At 34.7% G+C, this 24480-nt stretch overlaps 2 protein-coding genes across 2 annotated transcripts; one reads left to right on the forward strand and one right to left on the reverse strand.

The window, feature by feature from the left end:
• LOC132174026 (uncharacterized) lies at positions 1-987 on the forward strand. Its single transcript, XM_059585739.1, has 2 exons — positions 1-6; positions 391-987. Exons 1-2 carry the CDS (start codon positions 1-3, stop codon positions 985-987), a joined length of 603 nt encoding a protein of 200 aa, XP_059441722.1.
• Positions 988-4119: 3132 nt separating this feature from the next.
• Positions 4120-7205, reverse strand: LOC132175833 (transcription factor MYB58-like). Its single transcript, XM_059587898.1, has 3 exons — positions 6988-7205; positions 5484-5613; positions 4120-5079 (listed from the first exon to the last, which is right to left on the reverse strand). The coding sequence occupies exons 1-3, from the start codon at positions 7124-7126 to the stop codon at positions 4317-4319; spliced, it is 1032 nt and encodes a 343-aa protein (XP_059443881.1). The 5' UTR covers positions 7127-7205; the 3' UTR covers positions 4120-4316.
• Between the last annotated feature and the right edge of the window lie 17275 nt (positions 7206-24480).

Raw genomic sequence — 24480 nt, forward strand, 5'->3', positions numbered from 1 at the left:
ATGGCTGTTAGTTTGGGAGGATTTTTTTTATATTTTTCCCTTTTTTATATTATTATAATACTCTTATTCTTTTACAAACTGAAATTAAAAAATTAATAAAATAAAAAGCTAAACTAAACTAGTTTTTAAACAAAAAATTTAAAAAAAAAATTGAAATAAAAAAAAAATTAATCAAAACACTTGGTACATATTCTAGAGAATTTCTCTTGTGATATTGCTAGGCATATAGCATTCGTGGCTTTGTTATTCCCGGAACGAGTTTGTTTTTCAATAATAGACCATTCAACTATAGGCTTATCTAGTGCTTTCCATCTAGATTCAACGATAGATCGAATGCCTATAGATTTTAGAAAAAAATCTCATACATGATTTCCAAACCAACTCATACAGGAGGCACGTGAAGCACTGGCTTTGTTTCAAGAAGCAAATTTAAGTGAGGACAATGGACACCCAGACGGTGAAGACTCTGAAGTGCGGCAGCATGTGGAAATCTGGAAGGCACCTCCAATAGGTCTAGTCAAGATGAACTGGGATGCTGCAGTGGACTCAAAACAAGGAAAAATTGGACTGGGTTGTATAGCCCGGACATCAAATGGTGCTTTTCTAGCAGCTCAGAGTATGACAAAAATGTTTAGAACTGAACCGGCAGTGGCCGAAGCTTTGGCAACTTCATATGCGGTTATTTTTAGCAGGGAATTGGGTCTACAGCGAATCATTTTCAAAGGGGACGCCCAGACCATTGTCAAGGAAGTTAACAAAGAAGGTCCCTGTTTGAGCAAATATGGGCTCCTTGTGGAGGGAATCCAAGGTGAAATGAGGACCTTTGAGACTGCTCAGTTTAATTTTGTCAGGAGGGAAGCTAATAAGGCTGCTCATCGGTTAGCTAAACTAGCTACCACCCATGTCACAGATGCTACTTGGTTGGATTCTGTTCCGCCGGAGGTCTGTTGTATTGTAAGAGGAGAAGCAAATATCTCTTCGTTGTGATTTCTGTTTTCTGAGTATTGAATAAGAGTTTCTCATCTTTTCAAAAAAAAAAAAAAAGGATTTCCAATAGCCATAATTATATCCATCAGTAGGAACAAAATTAAGAGTTTGAGACATCTTATGAGGAGTCTAAGATTATACTCAAGAAATTAATCTTTCACAGAGTGAACTCGCTTTAATACCAATTAAAAATATAAACTAGACTCCAAAATGCACTTAGAGGGGAGTGAATAAATGTTTATCAAAAAATATGTGGAATTAAAAAATAAAAAATAAAGCATGCAAACATTCACCAAATATAATAGAAAGCAGTAAATCAATCAGACATAGAAATTTGGTAACGAAGAGTAAACCTTTTAGAAATCTCTTTAAAAGTAAAACATTTTCAGGGTAGCAAAATCAAGAAAATCACGAAAAGAAAATCCAGATTACAGACACAAGGACACTTACAATCCTTTGCAACTCCTAAGCTCTGTAAGATCAACATGCTTTTTGCTTGTCTTCCTAGTTCGACAATCTACTTGAAGTGATTCTACTTTATCGGATCCTCCGATAGACTTCTAATCGTTGATGAACAAATTGGCTTCTTAAACACAACAATTCTTTAAGAGAAAATATCTTTGAAGCTCTGAATGCTGATAATCTTCTTTTAGCACAATATGGAATTTTGTCTCTCAATTGCTTGGAAAAATCGTGCTCTATAGAGTCCTTTATATAAGCAACTGAGAATTAGGTTTCCTTGCTCAAGTAAAAAACCTTATTATGAAAAATCCGTAATAGCATTCTGACGGTAGACTGTCTCGTTCGAACGGAACTAGGGTTTCATAGAAATCCAAGCTGAAGTTGGAAAACCCTAATGCGGAAATAGATAGCTTTCGTACGGACGGACTTGATACCCGTTCGTGGCTAGGTTAAACTTCTTCCCTGACATTTCTCGTTCGAACCCACAGCGAATAGCCTTGCAAATGAAGGTCTCTGGATTTACTAAGTGCAACTCTCGTTTGGACGGCCCAACAAACGCCCAACGAATGAAGCTCTCAAGATTTACTATGGAACATATCATGTTTGGATGGTCCAGTGAACGGAGTTTCAACTGAGAAGAAATTACACTTTTGGACACCGAATTAGCCAACCTAAAAACTAAGAAGTCAAAACTCAACTCCATGTGATCTATTTGAGCGCTCACCCCTTCCTGATAGGGTTTGCGCACTCTTGAAAGAACCTTTGGTGCAACAACGGTGTCTCGATGTATACAAACTAGTGGCCATCATCACATAGCCCAATCAGGTTTGACCCCGGGTGGTCCATGCTGCTAACAATGTTGTATGGTTGTGACCACCATACGTACATGGTTGTACTGATCACTCAGATGACCTCTTGGATCTAATGACAAAACATAAACTAAAACAAAACTATAGAGCCTTGCCCCTATAATATTAACCCATAACACAAGGTCATGCCATACGATGTAATTTATCTAAACTTTCTTTTACATCCATGCATGATAAACTACTTACTCGAATTCTTCATATCTTATAAATCAATTATCTCAAATGCACAAAAGGAAGAGTTCACATGTTCATAAAATATAGTTCATGCATATTTTCCTTCACATCAACATAGTATGCTCAAAAGAATGCCAAACAGATAACAATATTCATGTGAGATTCACTCGAGTCATAGGACAAGTCCTCAAAACCAATCTCGAACTCTCTAAAATGGTTCTCTGCAAAAACCCTAGTGTTAGACAACTCTTCTAGACCAAAAACACTGGCCTAGTTAGGACCTAAAAACTGACAAAATAGGGTGTTGGAACAATATGGGATTGACCTTGGAAGTGCTAGAATCGATCCTACTGAGGGAGGACCTCATCAAACGTCTTTGCAAATGAGGCTCTCAATGGCTCTAAATTAAATGTCTCGTTCGACGAGACTCTCAGGGGCTTCATATGAATTGGCACGTTCAGATCTATGCGAACATATTTCCAAACAACCTTCTTGGTGGCTCAATGATTTTTAGTACTTGATAGACTCATCTAGACAGGTGCAAACATATTCCGAAACAAGTGTCTCAGTGGCTTCTTATAACATTACTTGTTCGAACGACAACAAACGAGTTTTTGAATGAGGTCTTGTGTACTTAACAACTTTAATGAATTTTGACAATTAATCCTAAGTACAAAACTATCCAACCAAGTATTACATTCATACACTTATTTTGAATACTTAATCGGCCAATTAAAAATCTAACATAGATAAATAATCAAGGGTGCCACTCAAACAAACCCACTACGTGAAAATAATCAGACAACACCACCCGAGATCACCTCTAGGGAGTCTTACATAACAAGGGTTACCAAGTTCAAAAAGGTATGGCCTCTAAATTAAAGCCCTAAACTCTCTCAACTCATTAACTTTTACTCTCAAAATCCTTTACTAACTAAACATTAGAGGCCAGCGTCTTTCCAGTGAACTTCTTCTTGTTTTGCAAGAGTCCATCACAAGACAAACAAACAAGTTACTTCTTCGATCCGGTTGTGCAAAAATCTGCTTCATCACAAGACAAACAAGTTACTTTTTCCTCAACAACCAAGGAAAAAACTTGGACCAAAGTTTCTTGTATAATCCATAAAGCAGTTAAATAACAATCAATCTATTGTTGAAAGTTAAGATCATGCGCGCCACATTTGTCAAAAAATAACATTTTTTTACTTTTTTTGTTTAAGAAAAAAATGTTCATTGGACGATGTCGTTGTACTTGTTTATGTCGATCGTGCATGTCAATGTCGAAAGTGAAGGTTTGGGTGAAGTATCAAATATCGAATACCTAAGGTTGTCAAATGCTTACAACAGTCATGCATGACGACGTTTGGTGACACTGTTGATCCCCTCTTTCATTGACAAAAAGGTTAATTTGGTCAAAACAAACAACAAAGTTTGGTAAGATTTAATTTGTTCAAATCAATGGTTAATTAAATTCAAACTAGTCTACTTTTGCATGCTATTCATTGAACGAGTACTTAATCATCAAGTGCATGGGTTTACAGGTTCTACTTGTAATTAATTAATTAATTAATTATTTCATGTACTTTTGTTGACCAACCAATTAGAGACTCTGATGATCATTCTCTCTTTTGATTATGGTGTGTAGGAGATCGAGCATCAAGAAAAATGTATCACTTCTTCACTCTACAATCAATACCTATTGGACTTTAATTTTATCATGTTAGGATTTCTACTATAAAAAGTCAACTTTAACATGCTCTTCATTAGAACCACAACTTTCACACACCCCCCACCCTATTGGCTTGCAGATTTGTGATCATTGATCTAGGCCACATTGGAAAATAACCCAAAATTAATTTCTGGATCCGATTCATCTGGCGTCGAAAATATCTGGCACTGAAAATTCTCTGGGGCCACCTCATCTTCTTCCCCCATTGCATCTAATCCCAGTTCATTTTCCAAGTAGCACAGCCACTTTTTGTTCTCAACTTCTACAGAGTTTGAGATTTTGCACCCATTCACCACCTGATGATCGTGACCAAATTGGGCTTCACTAGACAGCATAGAGTCTAAGTTATCCAACATGTTCCAAAACTCAACATCAGCCTCCAGTGGGATTTCTAGCCCTTCAGGTTTGTTCACCTCCTGTAACATGTTATTCACATCATAGGGTCCTCCATAATGGATCAGTGAATCCATTTGATCTTCTGGTCTTGAAACCTCAGCTGCAGATCTAGAGTTTGAGACATTTGAATCATAGGAATTAGAAACAGAACAACTTGTTTGTTGTTGTTGTCGTTGTTGTTGTCTTGGGTCTTTTGCTGTGGTAAATAATTCGTTTCCTACTTCTTTTTGTGAATCTTGATGATCAACTTTCTCATCAACTCCTATATTATTTTGTTTCCCACATGACGTAAATGAATTCGTAGAGGAAGATGAGGATGAGGAGATCATGTGGGAGGATAGCTCATGATCTCCATTTGAATTTGCATCCTTGAGAGACCATTTTTTCTTCAAATGAGTGTTCCACACATTCTTAATTTCATTGTCCGTTCTTCCAGGAAAATGAGAAGCAATTTTGGACCACCTAACATGTCAAAAAATAATAATTAATATACATATAACTTTTTACACCAATATTATATATATATTTTTTTTAAAAAGACAGGTAGGAGCGACCAACTGTAATTACTCTATTAGAGCGTGACCATGGTATCCATGTCCACTATACATTGCTCAGGAGGGGCCTGGACGGTGAAAATTGAGCCATAGTCTGATCTAGCCAGACCAGAACATCAGTGATTCTCAATGCGGCTAATACTAATTAGGCTTATGTGAGTGATTCTCCATTACATGCATAAAGTCGAATCCATGCCCTAGTACGTGCCTAATCTCATGAAAATTTTCTTGAGACAACAAAAAAAAAAAAACTTTTTGCACCAAATTATTAATGCAGAAAATGTATTACATAGCCTACGTATAGGATCTTACTTGTTCCCCAAAGCTTCGTGTAATTTGATTATGGATTCCTCTTCCTCTTTGGTAAAGTGGCCTCTTTTCAAGTCAGGACGGAGGTAGTTAATCCATCTCAAACGGCAACTTTTTCCGCATCGGAGCAGTCCTAAAGTAATGTGTGAACATAAACTTAATTAACATTTAGAGCCCAAAGAAAAAAGGAAATATATAAATTGACATGATCCGTTTTGTTGCTGCCAAACCTAAAAACAACCTTGATTTAGGTACAAGATTGTGTGCAATATGAATAAGATGGTCGGGTAGCAGTTGTTGTCAATTCTGGCCTTTTGTAGGTGGGATTTCCTAACTTGAAATTAATAGGGAAATTGCAATCTTAATTTAGAGTTTTTCTTTTGTGCTTTAATTTAGAGCCAATTATATATATATATATATATTAACCATATTTCACTAAAATTACCAAACACTCCTGTATATGGAGGGGAAACTATATAGATGGCAAACATATGAAATTAATAGGAAGTGCTTCTGCTAATCTTATAATATAAATAAAATATATCATGATTTTAAAATCTTAATCAATTAATTAAATAAGTAAAAAATTGATTAAGATTTTGATTAAAACTGCAAATTAAAAAATGGGTATTATTAATCTTGAACGATTCATTTAAATAAGAGAGGTTTTAATTATGTATGTTCCAAGATTCAAGGAATCGTTCCGATCGATAAACTCCATTAAGTCTTTTGCGCTACAAGTTACACATTTCAAAATTTACTTCTCAAATGATGATGTGTTACAATCCTCATAAATTAAGGTATGTATTAATTAATAACGTGACAAATAAGAAAAAGAGATATTCTTTTCAATGTATGTATTAATTTAATTAATGCATAAAAATTTTCTAATTTGGTGTGAATTTTCTATATATATATGTGTGGTGGAGAAAAAACAAGAAATGGAAATATCAGAATCTGAAAGCAATTTAAAGTTAATTAGAATGATTAATTACGTGCTTCTTCAAAAAGTCTTTTGTACCGGTCGAAAAAGACCCAGAAAGTAGTACTGGTAAAGACGTTTCAAAATTGTCTTGCTAGCTACTAGCTAGTAGCGCATCAATGTCATAGTCAACGCACTTAATCCTAATGTGATCACCACTTTTCATTTCATGCGATTTCAACCCTACTAAATTTCCATCTTTAGATTGCCAAATTACTATTCCATTAATAAAACATCATTAAAAATTAAAAAAAATAATAATAATAATATCCATATCCTTAGTTTTCATGTTTAGATTGCGATAATAAAAGCCACAATGAAAAAACAAAAAATATGAGTTTAATTTTCAGCATTATTAATTGGAGAATGATGAACTTTACCAAGAAAAATGAATGCATGTAACAATTAACTAATTAATTAATTAATTTTTTTTTTAACCCAGAAAAGTGGAGAAAATGCAAGAATATTATTGCCAGTTTCTGATCATGAGCATGCATGCTTGGAGAGAGAGAGAGAGAGTTATACCAGCTTGCTTAGGAAGAGCCCTCCAGTTATCATGGCCATGTCTCTGAATGAAGGTGATGAGCCTCATGTCCTCAGAAGGACTCCAAGGGCCCCTCTTCACTTGGCTCTTATCACAGCAAGGTGCTCTTCCTTTCCCCATGAATCAATGAATATATATTTCTCCTCTTCAATTCAACTGCTGCATCACCTTTCTGTGTTTGTATTTATACAGAGAGAGAGAGAGAGAGTGAGAGAGAGAGAGAGGGAGAGAGAGAGGGGGGGGGGAGAGAGAGAACATGCCATGGAATGGGAGGGCTGATGTTGCAATAAATAGAAGGAGATCCAGCAAGATTATTGAAAATCTATAACTCCATGAAATAAATATTTATTTATTTATTGATTTGTCCTGTCATGATACAGTCTCCCCAACTTCAGCAAGCTTAAGCTCACCTGTACTTATCCATTTTTTTAATTTTAATTTATTATTTTCTGTTCCACTGTACACACTCCTATAATACTCCACATGAGACTCAAAACTTACCCATCCAATTACCTTAAATGACATCACATTTAGAGAATTTTGTTAATTAACTTCTATTTTGCCATCTAACACTCGTCATTCAAATCTCATTATTTCTTTGTCACTTCTGCTAACTTCAATAGTTGTATAGGATCTCTTACCAAGTCCAACATGTGTTCTTAATTAATTTTAATCATTAACGGGTAATCATTATTGTGGTTTTTAAAATTATTATTGAATTTGTAATTCTAAAAGGAGAAATACTATACATCATCTCCCGATTCTTCTCTCATTTTCATAATTTTCAAAATTACGATTGGATCTGACATGTGTGGGATTTATAGAGGTCCTACACACAGATCCAATAATTATTTTGAAAATTGAAAGAATGAGAGAAGAACCGGACGAGGAAATCAATCATTTCCCTTCTAAAATTCACATAAACTTTTAGAGAAAAAAAATAAAAAATAAAAAATAAAAAGAAAGTCCCTACCATTACTTTCTTATTATATATGCATGATTATTTATATAATCTCTTGACTAATGTGGGATAAGCTCATAAATTAAGGCAACTAAATCATTTGTCTCCATAATAAAAGAAGTAGAATAAGTAAGGGGAAAAAAAAAATTACAAGATTATCATACTTTAATGCTAGTGTATATATATTCTCCAACATGTTCTTTAGTCTTAATCATTTTGTTTGTGTTTTTGTTGCCATTGCAAGTTGTATTTTTTTTTTTTTTTTTTTTTGACATGTCCGCACAAGAGGGGGAAGGAGAATTCGAACTAGTGACCTTCACTTCATTGCAAGTTGTATTTGAATGCTCATAAAGATTCTACAACTTTTACTTGTTACGTCAATTAATATCTTTGAGTACAATTAAAAAGGTTGTACATCTTTTTCCTTTTTTTTATTTTTTTATTTTTTTTTAAGTTATTTTGCTCTAAAAACCCAATCGGAGAAAAACCGATTAGTCGTCTTAAGAGGAAAAAATTCTTAAGACAAAATTGTTTGTAAAAAACTAAATGACAATTTTACCCTTTTTTGGAAGAACCAATCTGCTCCTCTCGATTTCTTTTGAAATCGATAAGATGCTATTTCAAACCAGTCAAGATGTAGAAGTAGAAAGCATTCATATTGGACCCTAAGTGCCTAGATACAATTTTCTACACTAGATCAGCACCATTCTAATAAAGTACAAACTACCAAAACCGACCGTGTGGAAAAGTATAAAGCTAGCGCATTGAATAACAAAGAAAGCCAATTTCATTCTTTTTTATTTTTTCTTTTTCTTTTTCGAACAACTTGTGGCAATGATATACTTCAACCTAATCCGATGACATGACATGTTGGAATGAAATAACAAGTGAAAATCTATGATTGAAACCTCCCACCTTAATGCCACTTGCATGGACCGTATGAGATTATTAAAAATATATATAATTAATATTTCTAAAATATATAATCTATTAGAAAATGAACCACTGAGATTGCCTCCTCTCTCTTCTTTCCATTTTTATTTTTTCTGATAGAAAAAGAACCCAAATCCATCTAAAGCAATTATCACCCCGCTATTACTTTGTACTACTTTCTGCTAGTTTGGATCGAACTCTCATGTCAAGATTTTGGTTTGAAGAGAGCTTTTCTAATTAATTAGAAACAGTTTAATACGTGCTCTTAATTGCATTTCATATTTTCTCTTTCCAAATTTCTTTACCAAAATCTTTTAGTCAGTTTGATTGACTAATGATCACCTAACTTAACAATATTGGGAAATACATTTCCATATATATAGACCACGTCGTGTTTTTAACAAAATTTAGTGTTATAATATAAATTAAATAATCAACTTCATCTCTTTTTATCCGCTTAAATTTTTGGAATAAGTGATGATATAACATGGTATTAGAGTCAAAGGTCTTGAGTTTGAACTTTGACTCCGTCATTTATAACCCCCATTTCAATTAAGTATTCCATGCTTGATGAGTGCAAAATCACTTTGATTCTTATTGATGTGATCGTGGGGTTGGATCAGGATATGATTTAGTCGGACTTGAAGGATGGCCTGCGGTGCCCACCATCTAGGCCCTTCTTATGCGGCTTTCAATGGTTAGGTGCTACTATGGTTACCTTTAGGTAAAATAATCACAATTGGTCTCTCCCTGCCACCTGGCTTTTAAATTAGAAAAATAAAAATTAATTATATATGAGAGTAGTGTAGCTAGCATCCTCAATTAACAGGGAAGTTAAGTTGAATACAGTGCAAATTCAGTAGTTGATTGGTATTATAGGTGGAAGGAAGGAAGGAAGGCTAGAAAAAAAAAAACATACTCCCTACGCAACAAGGACAGATATGAAGATCATCGATATCCATGGCCATCTTGTTTTCCTTTTACCAAATTTTATTATATTATAGCAAGTGGAATGTTGTGAGATCCATGCAAGGATGATGGATCGATCGACGGTGCGCAAGTCATCACGTCATGTCAAACAAACAAGTCTTATGATTTAGGTCACCCGCCCGAATTAGTGCCGTGGAATTATATAATACAAAATTAATATTATTATTAATTATTAAACTAGCTAGCTAGATCATAGATCTCAAATTGTTTAGTTAATTAATTAATATAATATGCCCAAGCCCTGTCCCATGCAATTCTATAAACAATTAAGTCCAACCAGATTTGAAAAAGACAAAAGAAAAAACATTAATTCCCCCCCCTCTCTAAGTCTTTTGTTAGGGAAACTAACATTACAAGGCTTTTACGATGTGGTACCTAATCTTGACATCTTTCTTTTGGGTTAGTAGGGTTTCACTAACCATTGAAGACTTTTTAAGACCACCAACCTAAACAAGTCCAACTACACAAAGTCAAAAGAAATATATTGTAAAATATTTTTATATATATACATATGCATGACGAATAGCTTATGTGTGTTTGGCGTGTGGAGCCACATGGCATGACATTAACTTACGAAGTTAGAATGATGAACAATGGTTTGACAATTTGCTTTTTCATTGTGAACGCACCACACTACACGGCTGCTTGGATGAGTTTAACAAACTCCTACCAACCTTTCTATTATCATCGTGTGCCATATTTTTATAATTCTCTCGATTTTTTATTTTTTATTTTTGGATTTTTCAACACTCTTTTGTAACCGCAAATAGCTCAAAAGAATTATTGTAAGGGGTGAATGGGGGTAGTTCAGTATTTTTAAGGAAATCTTTAAAGTGATTGGACATATATTAGAGTAAGAGTTTGACTTCTGAAATGGGAATCCTCAATCATATTAGGGTCCATTTGTATTTGTGATTTTCAAAAAAATTGTGATTTCAAAATATTGATTTTACAATATGCGATTTGAAAATGCGATTTTTAAAAAACATAGTTAAACGTTTGGCAAAATCGAGGTTTGACATTTAAAATCACAGTTGATATTTTAAAATTGCAATTTTGTAAAAAAGCAATCTCAAACAGTTTAAAATCACATTTTTTGTCTATGAAATCATAATTCCAAACGCACCATTAGTATTTGCGATTTTTGAGATCCACTAATACCCGAATGAAGTTGGATCAATCTATGCCTCAATCGAACTTGAAGATATGCTTGTGGTTTCCACCGTCTAGCCCCTCATCCCTTCATGTGCAGCTCCTACCTTGTAGGCCCCTCCTCCCCTCCTATGTAGCTCTTAGCTTGTAGGTGCTATTCTGGTAACAACCAAATAGAATAATTACAACCTCCACTTGGCTTTTTTTATTTTTATTTTTTTCTAATTGAAAAAAAAAAATAGCTCAAAAGAATTCAAATTCGACAATTATAAAGTTAAAATATTAATTAAGCTTGTGTTTGTTTCGATTTAAAATGACATCATGAGGAAAATGTCATTAAGATTTAGCAATATTTCCTTCGGTTGATAAAAATGCTAGGTGACCACTGACCATGCATGTTTCTTTTTTACATTTTTAAATAATTGATTTTTTTTTTTTTTTGTGTGTGTGGTAGATATATAAACAGAAAAGTCATTCTCAATGGCCATGATATAAATAACCATTGACTTTACATAGACTTATAAATCTTTTGCGCAGTTTGGACGATCAATCACCTAACTGGGAAGATCACATAACTATTGAAAAGATCATGCAACTACTACGAATTAATTCAGGAGAAGCCCGGCCAAAACCATCCAAGGATAAAATTGGCAACATCAAAGATTATACGCATCACATTATTTTTGCTTTTTTTTTTAACAAAGAAAAAAAGGTAAAGGGCAATCAATGAGAGGCTGAAACTCTTGCATGGATTTTAGCCAAACAGCATCTTCTCTTGGAGGGGTCTGACCGCGATTCATGATTCATCACATCGGAAAGAACTCTGATTTTGATATGGACTCTTTAAACTATTGAATATTGTGGCTGTGGAGATTTTATTATTATTATTTTTTTTTTTTTTCAGGGCTATTTAAAAAGGAGAAATGATATTTTTCTTAATCATATTTCAACCATAAATGAGTAAATTTATTATTGAATTTGTGTTTGACTCACATGAATTTACAAATTTAAGTGTGTTCTACACAATAAACATGCAATATTAACAACTAAAATGGACAAAATATAAAACATGTACATCACAATTATAAACACAAAGATTTGTTTATGAAGTGAAATATCAAAAGAACCCATCAATGGAAAAAATCAAGGGTAGTCAAACTCGAAAGATCACTATGTTGAAGGATCCATATTACAAACATAAGTAAAACTTACAACCCGATGTAAATCCCTAGACTCTATAAAACAACAAGTAGACAAGCATTCCTCCAAGCTCTACAATTTTCACTTAGCACATTTCATCATTGACTCCACCGATAAGCTTTTCAATGATACCACAAGATACATCCATAGTACGAAACCAAATGAAGCAAGATACAACAAAGTACGAAAACCTCTAGAATCCAATCTAGGCAGAATACCACACTCTTGTTGGGAATTATGACCTGAATCCCAATAATTTAATATATGTGTTGACATTCAAATATTTGTAATGAATATATATATATATATATCAACTGCTTCCTTCTTCAAATTCCCAAGTTCCCTATTCCTATTATGACTATGTTAATGCATGGTTTCGTTTTATGCTTTTTCAAAAGCCTGATTCCAAACACTTCTGGTTCATTACTTTTGACGAAGGCTTTAACGGTCTTCTCCCCTCTTGGTTTAAACAATGGTGGGACCATTTTGGCCTGACTATTGATGTTCTCCCTCCTCAACTTGTTTATGCGTTCCATCTGTTTGCTTCTCACATCACCTGCAAAGGTTATGTTGAAAAATTTAACCCTATCTTTTCTCTCATGCTTTATTTTGCCAAAAAATTCAGAATTCCTTGGTTCCTTAAATGGAAATATGTCAGGAATCATGAAAAGATTGTAAGACATTGGTTCCAATGCAAAACTTGGGAAATGTCCCCTAAGATTGATCCCATTGTCAAGAAAGTTGAATTGATGTCTCACAAAGTTGCTACCAACAACAGAGTTGCTATCGCTATGCTAGTCATAGCACCCCCTCCACCACCAGTTCCTAAATATTCTTCTAAGAAGAAACAATGGATTCAGACTTACCTTGATTCTATTGGTTCTGTTTCTGATGATGAAGAATAATTGGGGCATAACAAAGTGACACGGATTCCTCTTTTACTGTTTTCTCCATGATTGTAATTTGTTTTATGCTTGGTTATTAGCCTATATAACGGGCTCCCTTCCCCATTGTAAGGCAGAGGTTTTTTGAGCGACTCTTATCATCCTCAGAAACATTCTTGCTATCCCCTACTTCCTTATTCTCCTCTATTACTTACTTCAGTAAGCACTGTCACTTACTCTTGTAAGCTTTGTTTTAAATCTGTAACGATTTCAGCTTATATCAAGCTTTGTTTATCCCTGCTTCTCTACTTGGTTTAAATTCAGTTCTTTATTTTGATTATACAACTGTCATACCGCCTTATTGGACGATTCTACTGCTTTAATTTTAAGATTATATTACTGCATGTACATCACTCTCCCCTACTCCCTTTGCCCAGTGAGTGATTTTGAGTTTAGTTTGTGTGTCAAAATGTGGAGATCTAATTCTTTTGTTAGCTCTAATTCCAGTTTACCACCGGACGTGGTTAATTCTGAACATTTTTCTGTTGAAAGTGATAATAATTTTATTTTTGATAAATGGAATATTTCCAAGCTTTCTAACAAAGATGTTTATACTACTTCTTGGTCTAAATCTGTCTTTAGATCTGAATATTCTGTTAAAATTGTTGAACAAACTTTTAATAAGAAATTTGTCAATGATGCTCTTGCTAGAAGTTACAAATTCTTGCATTCTGTTCAAGTTGCTGTCAAGCCTTTGACTCGACTTGGCATTAAGGCCTCTGCTTTGCTTTGTTTGCGTGATGCTAAATTTTTTGATTTTACAACCAGCATTCTTGGCATGATTCAATCTTCTCTGTTTAGTGGTCCTGTCCACTTTGATGTTTTCCCCAATATTTCTCTTGCTTTGAATGATATTCATATTTTGAAAGCTTTGACGCTTAATATTTTGACTTCTGGTTATAATATGGAAGAAGGTAGCAGACCCCTTGCTATCATCTACCGTATTTATTACAAATTGATGAAGACAAATCTAGATCCATAAGCTGTGATCAAGAATCTAGGCGAATCTACTTTGTTGATTCAAAGTTCTACTCAGAATGCTAATATCAAAACCCCAAAGATGATTCGATGGGCAGAGATTGACCTCCCCAACGAATGGTTTTTGGAGAATGTTGCAAAACCTTCTCGAGTAGTTAACGATACCTTTGATCTTGATTACATCCAGCAATACATGGATGGATCTGTCAAAATCAATTTTTCTGATTTAGGACTTTCAAGCAAAGTCGAAAGACCTCTGTTCGAAAGGCCTCTGTTGATTAACGAACGAAGGAATTCTTTTGCAGGTTCCACAACCTCAGAAGGACTCCGACGTCGTGATAAAGATGTGGATGAGTCCCTTATGGGATAGAGCATGGCAATAAAAGGCAGACCAAGAATTACTTTATCAGTCATATTTTTGACAAGGACAGCAGGAATATGAAAACAAACATTATCTTGGCAAACATGGACATTATTTAATTCATATTTGATGTTCAATTTTTCTCCACTGGCTGAATGCAACCGTTCTGTGGATTTTTCAAAATATTTGCTGGGAATCAATCCTTCTTGGATACAATTTAAATCAGCACCAGAATCAATCAGGGCAACAACATCAAGAGTAAAATCAGGGGAAACAATGATATGTACTTTGGAATGCCATTTGGGAGGAACAACTTTGTTGATTAAATTGACAAAATGAGCATTATCAGAGATATGAACATGCTTATTTCTTTTTAAATCAACCATATCTTTCTTGATGTTACTAATCTCATGTTTCAAATCTGAGGCTGTAACTACCTTGGATTTTTGTTTTGAAAATTTTTCCAAAGTATTTTCAGGAGCTATTTTAGTATTGTTTTGTTCTTCAGATTTAGTCAGAACAGAACAAGTACTACCATGGTTAATCTCTTTAGGATGAGCAGGCTTGAAAAGACAATCTTTCGTAGGATTGGAGGATCCATCAAAGACTTTTTGGAGGTTAGGCTCCATTTCAATCTTACCAAAGTTTTGTTCAAGAATTCTGATGTCAGAATCAGTAGAATCTTGAGAAGAAGTTTCAGAATCAGAAGAGTAAACTTTTTTTATACCAAAATTTTGTCCAGAAGAACTAGCACGGGCATTTGTTAACTCAGAAAGCAATTTGTTGACTTTCTCAAGGTTCATTTGAGAAGTCGTTTTCAAACCAGAAGATTTTTTCAAATCGGGGAGAGAAATCAGAGGTTTTTCAATCTTTGAAGGAGCAGAGGAAACATTTGGATCAGAAGAGAGAGAGGGAAGTTTCTCTTCGATACGGTCCAATTGTTGTCCTAAAATATGTAAAGATTTGGCACAAAAATTGTTTTGTTCGATAATTTTCCTATCATTAGTAATAGGATCCTTATCATGAGTTTTGAAAGGAGAACATTTAACAACAATTTTGTTAACATCAAGAAGAGTATTTTCAAGAGGAGGATGGGAAGATCTAACAATAGATTTATCCTCTTTGGTAAAATTCTTTTTGACTACATTCAAAACATTATCGACAAGGAAATGTTTTTGAAGAAAATCAAAAAACAAAATGTGTTTTTGAGACTTAATCATCATCTCGGCCCATTTGACCTTGATGAGATTTTGTTCTTTTTCAGAATATTTGGCATGATCAGCATGCCTTAAAGCACGATTTTCAGAAGATTTAAAATCTTTGTTCAAAGCAGGCCAATCAATGACAGAATCACTGATTAAATAATTTGAAGCATATAGCATATAAAATGTCTTTTACATGTGAAAGGTCCTAGGTTTACATTGAATATGGCTATGGGTGTAGGTCTTAGTCCATAATCCTTATATTCATAAATATATAAAGTTTGCAGTTGGTAAATGGAGCTGGGCATTCCATTTTGAGTAAGATAGTTACACATCGAATCTTGGTGATCTATCTTGATCAAGCGAACCGGTGACTTAGGGATTGATGTGTAGTGTGTACGTTGAGATCCTAAGGCACTGAACGGACCAATGAGATGTATTTTCATAAATATACTGCCTATTAGAAAAGATAATAACTCCTCAAAGACTATTTAGGACTTTGATTCTAAATTCTAAGGGAATTGTGGACATAGATGTTTCATATAAGTTGCTTAGATGTATCAAAGAGTGAGATCTATCATCGGTGGAAATAACCTCAATACATTGGGTGATCACATGAGACATTGTGGGAAAGTACTTTCCAAAAGGGAATCCAAATCCTTTGACAAAAAAAAAAAAAGTGATAAGAAATTTCTCTTTGAGATAGATTAGATGGTTATTATTCTCAGAGTCTACAGCTAGGCATTTTGATTGGCATACCTATATATATATATATGTTTTTCACATGTACGAGAGAATGACGTAAAATCAGTGACTCAAGGATAAAGATGTAGAGATTTAAGTGGCAGTATCATTAGCCTTAATTCTGCTATGGAATATTTCATGAAGGAATCATAAGTCAACATTAAGTAAGTCAAAGAGATTAATTGTTTAATCAAAAATATTTATTGGACTGTAGTCACAATTATTTAGTGGAATTAATTGTGATTAAAATATTGTTGTGTAATAAATGGCAAGGAGACATGGTTACGAACATATTTAAGCCAATAATATTTTTCCTGTATGAGAATGGCAAACCATGCATGGAGGAACCTTTTTCCCGAAGCCGAGGTTGTTATGGCTGCGGCATTAAGCTCTGACCATGCACCGATTTTTTTAAGCCTATGGAAGAAGCGGACAGTAGCTCGCAAAAGGCCACACTTCCAATTTGAGGCTAGCTGGGGTTTGGATGTTGGTTGTAAAGAAGTGATCAACAGTGTATAGGAGCAATCACAAACTATTGGAGGTAGTTGGGAGAGGCTGGAATCAAAGCTAAATGCATGCAAGCAGGAATTAACTATTTGGAGGAAGCAAACACAGGATTGCTCGCAAGAGTCAATCTGAAAACTGCAGAGGCAAGTGGTTAGGCTGCAAGAACAAGAGGATTTGGCGGCAGGGGCAGTTCTAAAAACTATCCAGAAGGAACTCCGAGTGTTTCTAGATAAGGAGGACTTGAGGTGGAGACAGCATGCGAAGTTGGAGTGGCTCAGATTCGAAGATCACAACACAAAATATTTTCACGCTTGTGTTAAACAAAAGCGTAGGAATAATATTGCGGGGGAGATTATGGACGAGGTGGGCCAGAAATGGGACACTCCAGACGAGATAGGAGAGGCTTTTGTCGGCTTCTTTACTGATTTGTTCTCCTTGGGTCCAAGTGGTGAGATGGAGCCTGCTTACAATCCATTGCCAGCCGGGTTTCCGCAAGTATGAATGAGGAGCTTACGTGTTGTTTTACTGCAGAGGAGATTGAAAGAGCTCTTTTTCAAATGGCACCACTCAAAGCACCAGGACCTGGCGGAGTGAATGCTTGTTTCTATCAGAAAAATTAGGCCACTTTGGGAGGAGAGGTATGTAGTGTCTTACTGGATATTCTTAATTCAGAGGTGATGCCTCCCTCATTGAATTTAACTTATGTTGCTCTTATCCCAAAAATAAAAAACCCTAAGTGTGTCACTAAGTTTCGGCCAATAAGTTTATATCAAAGGTGTTGGCTAATCGGATAAAAAAAAATCCTGCCTAATATTATTGCACCTTTTCAAAGTGTGTTTATTCCGGGTTGCCTGATTACGGACAATGTGTTAGCTGCCTATGAGACTTTGCATACGGGGATGTGGGGGAGGAAGGGTTTCATGGTTGTGAAGCTTGACATGAATAAAGCTTATGATAATGTGGAGTGGAGATTTTTGGAGGCAGTGATGCGTCGTATGGGGTTCAATGAAAGGTGGATTTATCTAATTATGATGTGCATCAGGTCGGTAAAATACTCAATCCTGGTAAATAGTTCCCCTTATGGGCCTATCACCCCTTCAAGGGGAATCCGGTAAGGGGATCCTATTTCACCGTACCTATTCCTTATTTGTGCGGAGGCTCTGAGTTTGATGTTAACGAGGCAAATAGAGAAAGGCTCTTGAGAGGGGTTCCCACTTCTAAAAGGGGACTGGAGATAAGCCATCTATTCTTTGCAGATGATAGTTTGCTTTTTTGCAGAGCTAATATCTCTCAATGGGACAATTTGACCTCTATTTTGTAGAGTATGAAAGGGCCTTGGGACAAAAAATGAATACTTGCAAGATGACTATCTTTTTTAGCAGGAATACTTCCATTGCTGACAAAAATCAAGTCCAAGGGATTGCCGGAATTCCAACGACACAAAGATACGATATTTACTTGGGTTTGCCAGCCCTAGTAGGAAGGTCACAGATGGTCACCTTTGAGAGTATCACGGAGAAAGTGTGGAATCATCTCTAGGATTGGAAATTAAAATTCTTATCCCAGGCGGGGAAGGAAATTTTACTAAAGGCGGTGATCCAAGTTATACCAACGTATTGCATGAGTGTTTTCCAACTTCCTAAAGCTTTGTGCTCGAAGATCAACACTATGATGAATAAATTTTTTTGGAGTCATCAAGAGAAAGAAAATCGATTCCATTGGATGAATTGGAGTAAATTGGGCTTCTCGAAGGAATCTAGAGGTTTGGGCTTTAGGGATATTTCATGCTTTAACAAAGCGCTCTTGGCAAAGCAAGTTTGGCAATTGTGGAAGTCACCTAATAGTTTAACTTCGAGAATCATGAAAGCTAAGTACCATCCAAACTGCTCAATACTTGAGGCTTCTCTCGGTAAAATACCTTCTTTTGCGTGGAGGAGTTTACAAAGTTCGAGTGATTTAGTCCGGGAAGGCTTGATTTGGAGAATTGGAAATGGGAAGAAAGTTTGGATTTGGCATGATAGGTGGATACCCAATCCATCCACATACAAGCCACAATCGCCTCCCTTAATACTTGATCCCACAGCTACTGTGAGCCAACTTATTTATGGGGAATTAAAATGGTGGAACCTACCATTGCTGGAACGGATCTTTTCAAGGGAGGAGTGTATGTTAATACAGTTTATTCCTACTAGTCAAACATATCAAGAGGACAGGTGCATTTGGCGGGGTACGGCCAAAGGAATGTTCTCGGTGAAGAGTGCATATCATCTACAAAAGGATTGTGAAAGTGCACACTTGGCGGAGGAATCCTCTCGAGGTTGAAACAGTGATGTTTGGCGGAAGTTATGGCAACTCCAGATTCCAAATGTGAAAAAAAAAAAATTTATGTGGTGTGCATGCCATGATATTCTCCCAAATCATGACAATCTTTGTCGTCGTAAGGTGCTCACAGACCAAGTTTATCCTTTCTGTGTGGCTATTGCCGAGACCACTTTTCACATATTATGGCAATGCCCTTCTGAAAGGGATGTTTGGAGTGGGGGGTGCGTGAAGTTCCAAAAAAGTGTATTTGTTGGGCCTGATTTTCGACAAGTTGTTGAAGGAATGCTGGACAGATGTAACAATACAGAATTTCAACAATTTGTGGGCATGACACGGCGTATATGGCTTCGGAGGAACGAGTTTGTTCATGAGGGATTGTTTACAAATTACACATACCAATATAGTCCTTCAACAGGCTCTAGCAACCACAGAAGCTTTCCAAGAAGAGGCGGTTGGGGTTCCACATAAAGGCATCCATGCATATATCCAAGGCAATCTCCAATGGCAGGCACCTCCTCAAGGGTATTACAGAGTGAATTGGGATGCCGCTATCGGGAAAAAAGATGGACGACTGGGTTTGGGGGTAGTTATACGGGACCACAACGGCAATATGTGTGCGGCAAAGAGCTTGTCTAGACAAGGATTTCTTGAACCCACGATTGCGGAGGCTTTAGCGGTGTTTATGGCCATTTGTTTGTGCCAGGAACTGGAATTGAGTCAGATAATGCTGGAGGGAGATGCAAAGGGAGTGGTTGAGGCTGTGAGTTCAATGGATACTAATGAGAGCTGCTGGGGTCATTTGGTGGCTGATATTCGACCCCTCTTTGTCTACTATCCCTACTTGGAAAATGAGATATATTCCACGTGAGGTCAACCAGGTTGCTCACGTCTTTGCTCGATTGGCTGTAACAAAAAACCTTAATATGGTGTGGTTCTCTAACCCACCAGAATGTATCGGTGCTATCCTGGCAACAGAGCAATCTACTTTGGTTGTCATACCGTGATTTTATTAATGAGAATCGTTTATATCCTCAAAAAACAAAATAAATAAATAATATTTTTCCTTTTAGGTCCCTCAGCAAACTTATGTTATTTAACCATAATAAGGCTTTCTTATTTATTGGGCTAAATATTTTATTTATTTAAAACATGTACTAGAGAGATATTGGAGAATTGAGCTTGGGATAAAACCTAGATGCCCAGTGCATAAAGTAGTGGGAACACATAAGGCTAGGGAAAATCCTTATACATTGACTATAAAGGAAAAATGGCTAGGATAAAACCCAAGCCTAGATCCCAAGAAAGGGACGCATGGACCAGGGAGAAAATCTCCCTGGCCCTTGTGTTGAGGTTAAAAGGAATGGAGGCTAGGGTTTCTAAGTCCCCTATGCTCCTTGTGTTACTAGGTTTAGCCTCGTCTAGTCCTATGTGGATTAGAAATACTCATTTGTCCCACATTGCTTATTTCTCAATCTCTACTTCCTTGCTAAGCCTATAAATAGAGAAGAGTCCGAGCTCTCAAATCACTCACTCATGTTATCATGTTCTTTTGATAATTAATTTTTAGAAACTCTCTAAGAATTAATAGTTCTTTGTGTTAACTCACGAATAACAAAAGTTTAAGATTTGAAGAGCCAAGTAAAAGTCCAGACTCTCTTGGTTATTATCAGTCATTGGTGAAAAGATCTAGAGGTCTCATAATCCATAATCTATCGTGTTCTTGAAGAAAGAAGAACTTGTTCTTCGTGTTCTTGAAAAAAGAAGAATTTGTTCGTCGTGTTCTTGAACAAGAAAGAGCATGTTCTTGGAGAAGCAAAAAGATTTTTACCCAAAGCGAGGAGTGGCTATTGATATCCATGTAAGTGTTCTTTGTTCTTGTAATTTAATTTTAAGTAGTAATTGTTCTTCATAAAGAGTTCTTTGGCATAGGAATTTGATTATTCTGCTACTCAAATGTTTGATTTGCAATCATATTCCCAACAATTGGTATTAGAGACAACTTTATTGAAAGTATGGTGAAGAATGTAGTTTATAGAAAACTGTTTTTTTAGTTTTTTATTGCTAAATTCGGAACTGAAATATTCGTTTAAGACCTAAAACATGTTCTACAACATGTTAGGATCTAAACTGAAAAATTTCAAGCCGTTTGGAGTTCGTTTGTTATTTTTAATTGAATTCGACATTTAGGACAAAGTTAATGGATGCGTGAGATTGCAAATAATTGAAATATGGATATACTAAATTGAGAGAAATTGAACTTTAAGTGAGACATTACAAAAGTGATGACAATTCAAGAAGGGTTAATTGACGTTTCTCTTAAAACTTAATATAGTGACACGTAAATCAGCCACCTAAACAGATTTTATTTGTAACATGTATACATAATACTTGTTGACATTGTTAGCTTATAATTTGAATTTAAAACTAAATTTATAAATACAGCATGTTTGTATACGAGGAGAAAGAAAATTCTATGCACTCTCAATAGTAAGCATAAATACAGCATGTTGCATGCATGACCTAATATATATATATATATATATATATATATATATATATTTTTGCAAATTTTGTTTAATTTTAGCTAATACCGAAATTTTTATAATTATTTATTTATTTGTTTATAATAAAAAAATAGAGGTACTTTTGAAATTTTGACAAGATTTAAAGAAAAAACTTAACGGAGGAAGACATTAAAAAAAAAATTGAGAGTTTAATACTCTAAATTGAGACTTTTTGAATTTTTTTTTTTTAAAAAAAAAAAAAAAAAAAAAAAATTCAAAACGTGTGAAAATTACGAGTTTCTCCATAAATTTACATTAATACATAGTTTGTCAAATCCCGTAATACAAATTGGAATCTAGGTAAAAAAAAAAAAAAGAAAATATAAATACTAAAAATGTAATTAACCTTTATTTTTAACAGTTTCAGTTTCACAAGCTAGATGGTACAATAGAATCAATTAGGTGGAAGAGAATGGAAAAAATGAGATGGGAAAGAAAGAGAAAAATGGAGACCGGATTTTTTTTTTTTTTTTTTTTGGGTATAAGTAGGGTTGGCAATTTTTGACAAGACTCGCGAATCCGACATGAACACAACACGAAATTAAATTGCTAAAATTGAGGAGTCTAACCTATTTAATTAAATGAATCAGGTTAGTCTAACCATGTTTCGACATGACCCGAGTCTGACACGCGATATAATGACAGACAATTTGTAATATGACCCTAAAACCTGACATGAATTCAATATAAAATTAGAGGGTTATAATTTAGGGGTTTGACCTGTTTAATTAAATAGGTCAGGTTAGAATTGACCTATATAATCTTATACGCATACTTCGACACAACTCAAACCCGACACACTAACATGAATGGCCACCCCTAGATTTAAGCAAGGAAACCAAGATTTTGTTTGGTTTATAGAGTGAACCGAAGGAAATACATATTTATATAAATGACCATCTTGTAGAGATTTTCTCTTATCTCAACTATTATGTTAAAATATCAAATATTGATGATTATATTTACTTTAACATAATATCCTAAAAATTTTAAAAATTGATCTATTGAAATATTTATGTGTAATACGTGGTAATAGATAAAACAAGACTAATTATATGGCTGTCATGAAATTTGATGATATGATAATAAAAATTAGCAATTGGATCAATACTAGAAAAATGACAGAGAAAAAAAAAATGTTAATTTTTCACTATTACATTATTATAATTATATGATAGTCGTATAACAGTCTATTTAATAAGATTAATTACTCTTAAAACAATATGAGAGAATTTCTTTCCATCCAAAAGTCCGGGTGGAAGGGGTCCTCCCATCGTGTCACTTTCACCGTCATAGTCGTCTCCTAGATCGGGGGTGGCGGAAAAAGCCTCTCCACCACCCGACTTTCCTTCCTTCTATATATTTCCCTTCTTTTCCTTTCCCTTCCCGCTAGTCCCAACCAAGTACATAATTGAAGTCATTTCAACTTAGAAATGGAGACCGATTGATAGTTGTTACTGTGAAATGAGAATCATTAGTTCTTAAGTTGGGAGACATTGAAATTAGGCATGTAGACAGGCTTTAGCAGGGAAAGGTTTATAAGGAGAATGAAAATTGTATATACCCTCACTGGGCAGCATGTTGCATGACTTATATAACAAATTAATGGCAAGAAATCCATGGCATGACATTTCCCGTGTTGATCAAATCATCTTATGATTTACTCTCTAAAGGGATCGACTTCATCATAATATACTCTTCCATCATCTGATGATTCTATAGCAGAAAGTATATCTCCATTTTAAAGAAAAAAAAAAACAAAAACAAAAAACAAAAAACAAAATCACATAAACCAGAGCAATAACTAAACTATCAACCATAAATACGTCAATTAAATGTGTCAAACCACTCGTAAGCTCAGCTCGGCTTGGCTCGTAAGAAATTATTAAATATTAAACGATACATACTTGTATAAACTCGGATATATATAAAAGCTTAGTCTGTTTTTACTTGTAATTCAATTTAGCTTCTCCTCTATCCTCGAATGTCAGCATCTATTGTTTTATTTTTTTTATTTAAAAAAAAAAAAGAGACTAATTACACATTAAATCAACTAAAAAATTATTATATCTATTTTCTACTTGGTCAATGTTATATTTATGATATGAACAAAAATTATTAATTATACAATATTATCTAAAATTTTTGCCAATCAATTGAAAATGTTTTTCTAAAAATATTTTCAAAATGATAGCCAAACGTTGAAACATTGTGCATAATGAACACTACAAAATCAACTAATTTTTTTTTTTTTTTTTTAAAAAAAATCAGCTTAAAATATTTGAATAGATGAACCTAAAAATGAAATCTAAAATCTGTGTGTTTAAAATTTAAATAGTTTCATCCAAATGGAGATTAGATTACTAAACAGATCATAAACTGGATTGGGAAATCCTACCAACAGAAAACCTGTGAACCCTTTTTGTTATCTGGGTAAATATCAGTTCTACTTGTAAGGTGGGGATTTAGGGATGGTCCCAAATTACAAATATATCACAAGAGCTAGCTCATAATTATATAAAACTTTTATTTCTGGGTTCCTCAGCTTATGTTGCCCAATTCATCTACCTTTTGAATTCATATAAAATACAATATTCATATGAGCTGTTCAATTTG

This window comes from Corylus avellana, chromosome ca3 (genome assembly GCF_901000735.1).
Source record: "Corylus avellana chromosome ca3, CavTom2PMs-1.0".
In the NCBI taxonomy this organism is placed as follows: domain Eukaryota; kingdom Viridiplantae; phylum Streptophyta; class Magnoliopsida; order Fagales; family Betulaceae; genus Corylus; species Corylus avellana.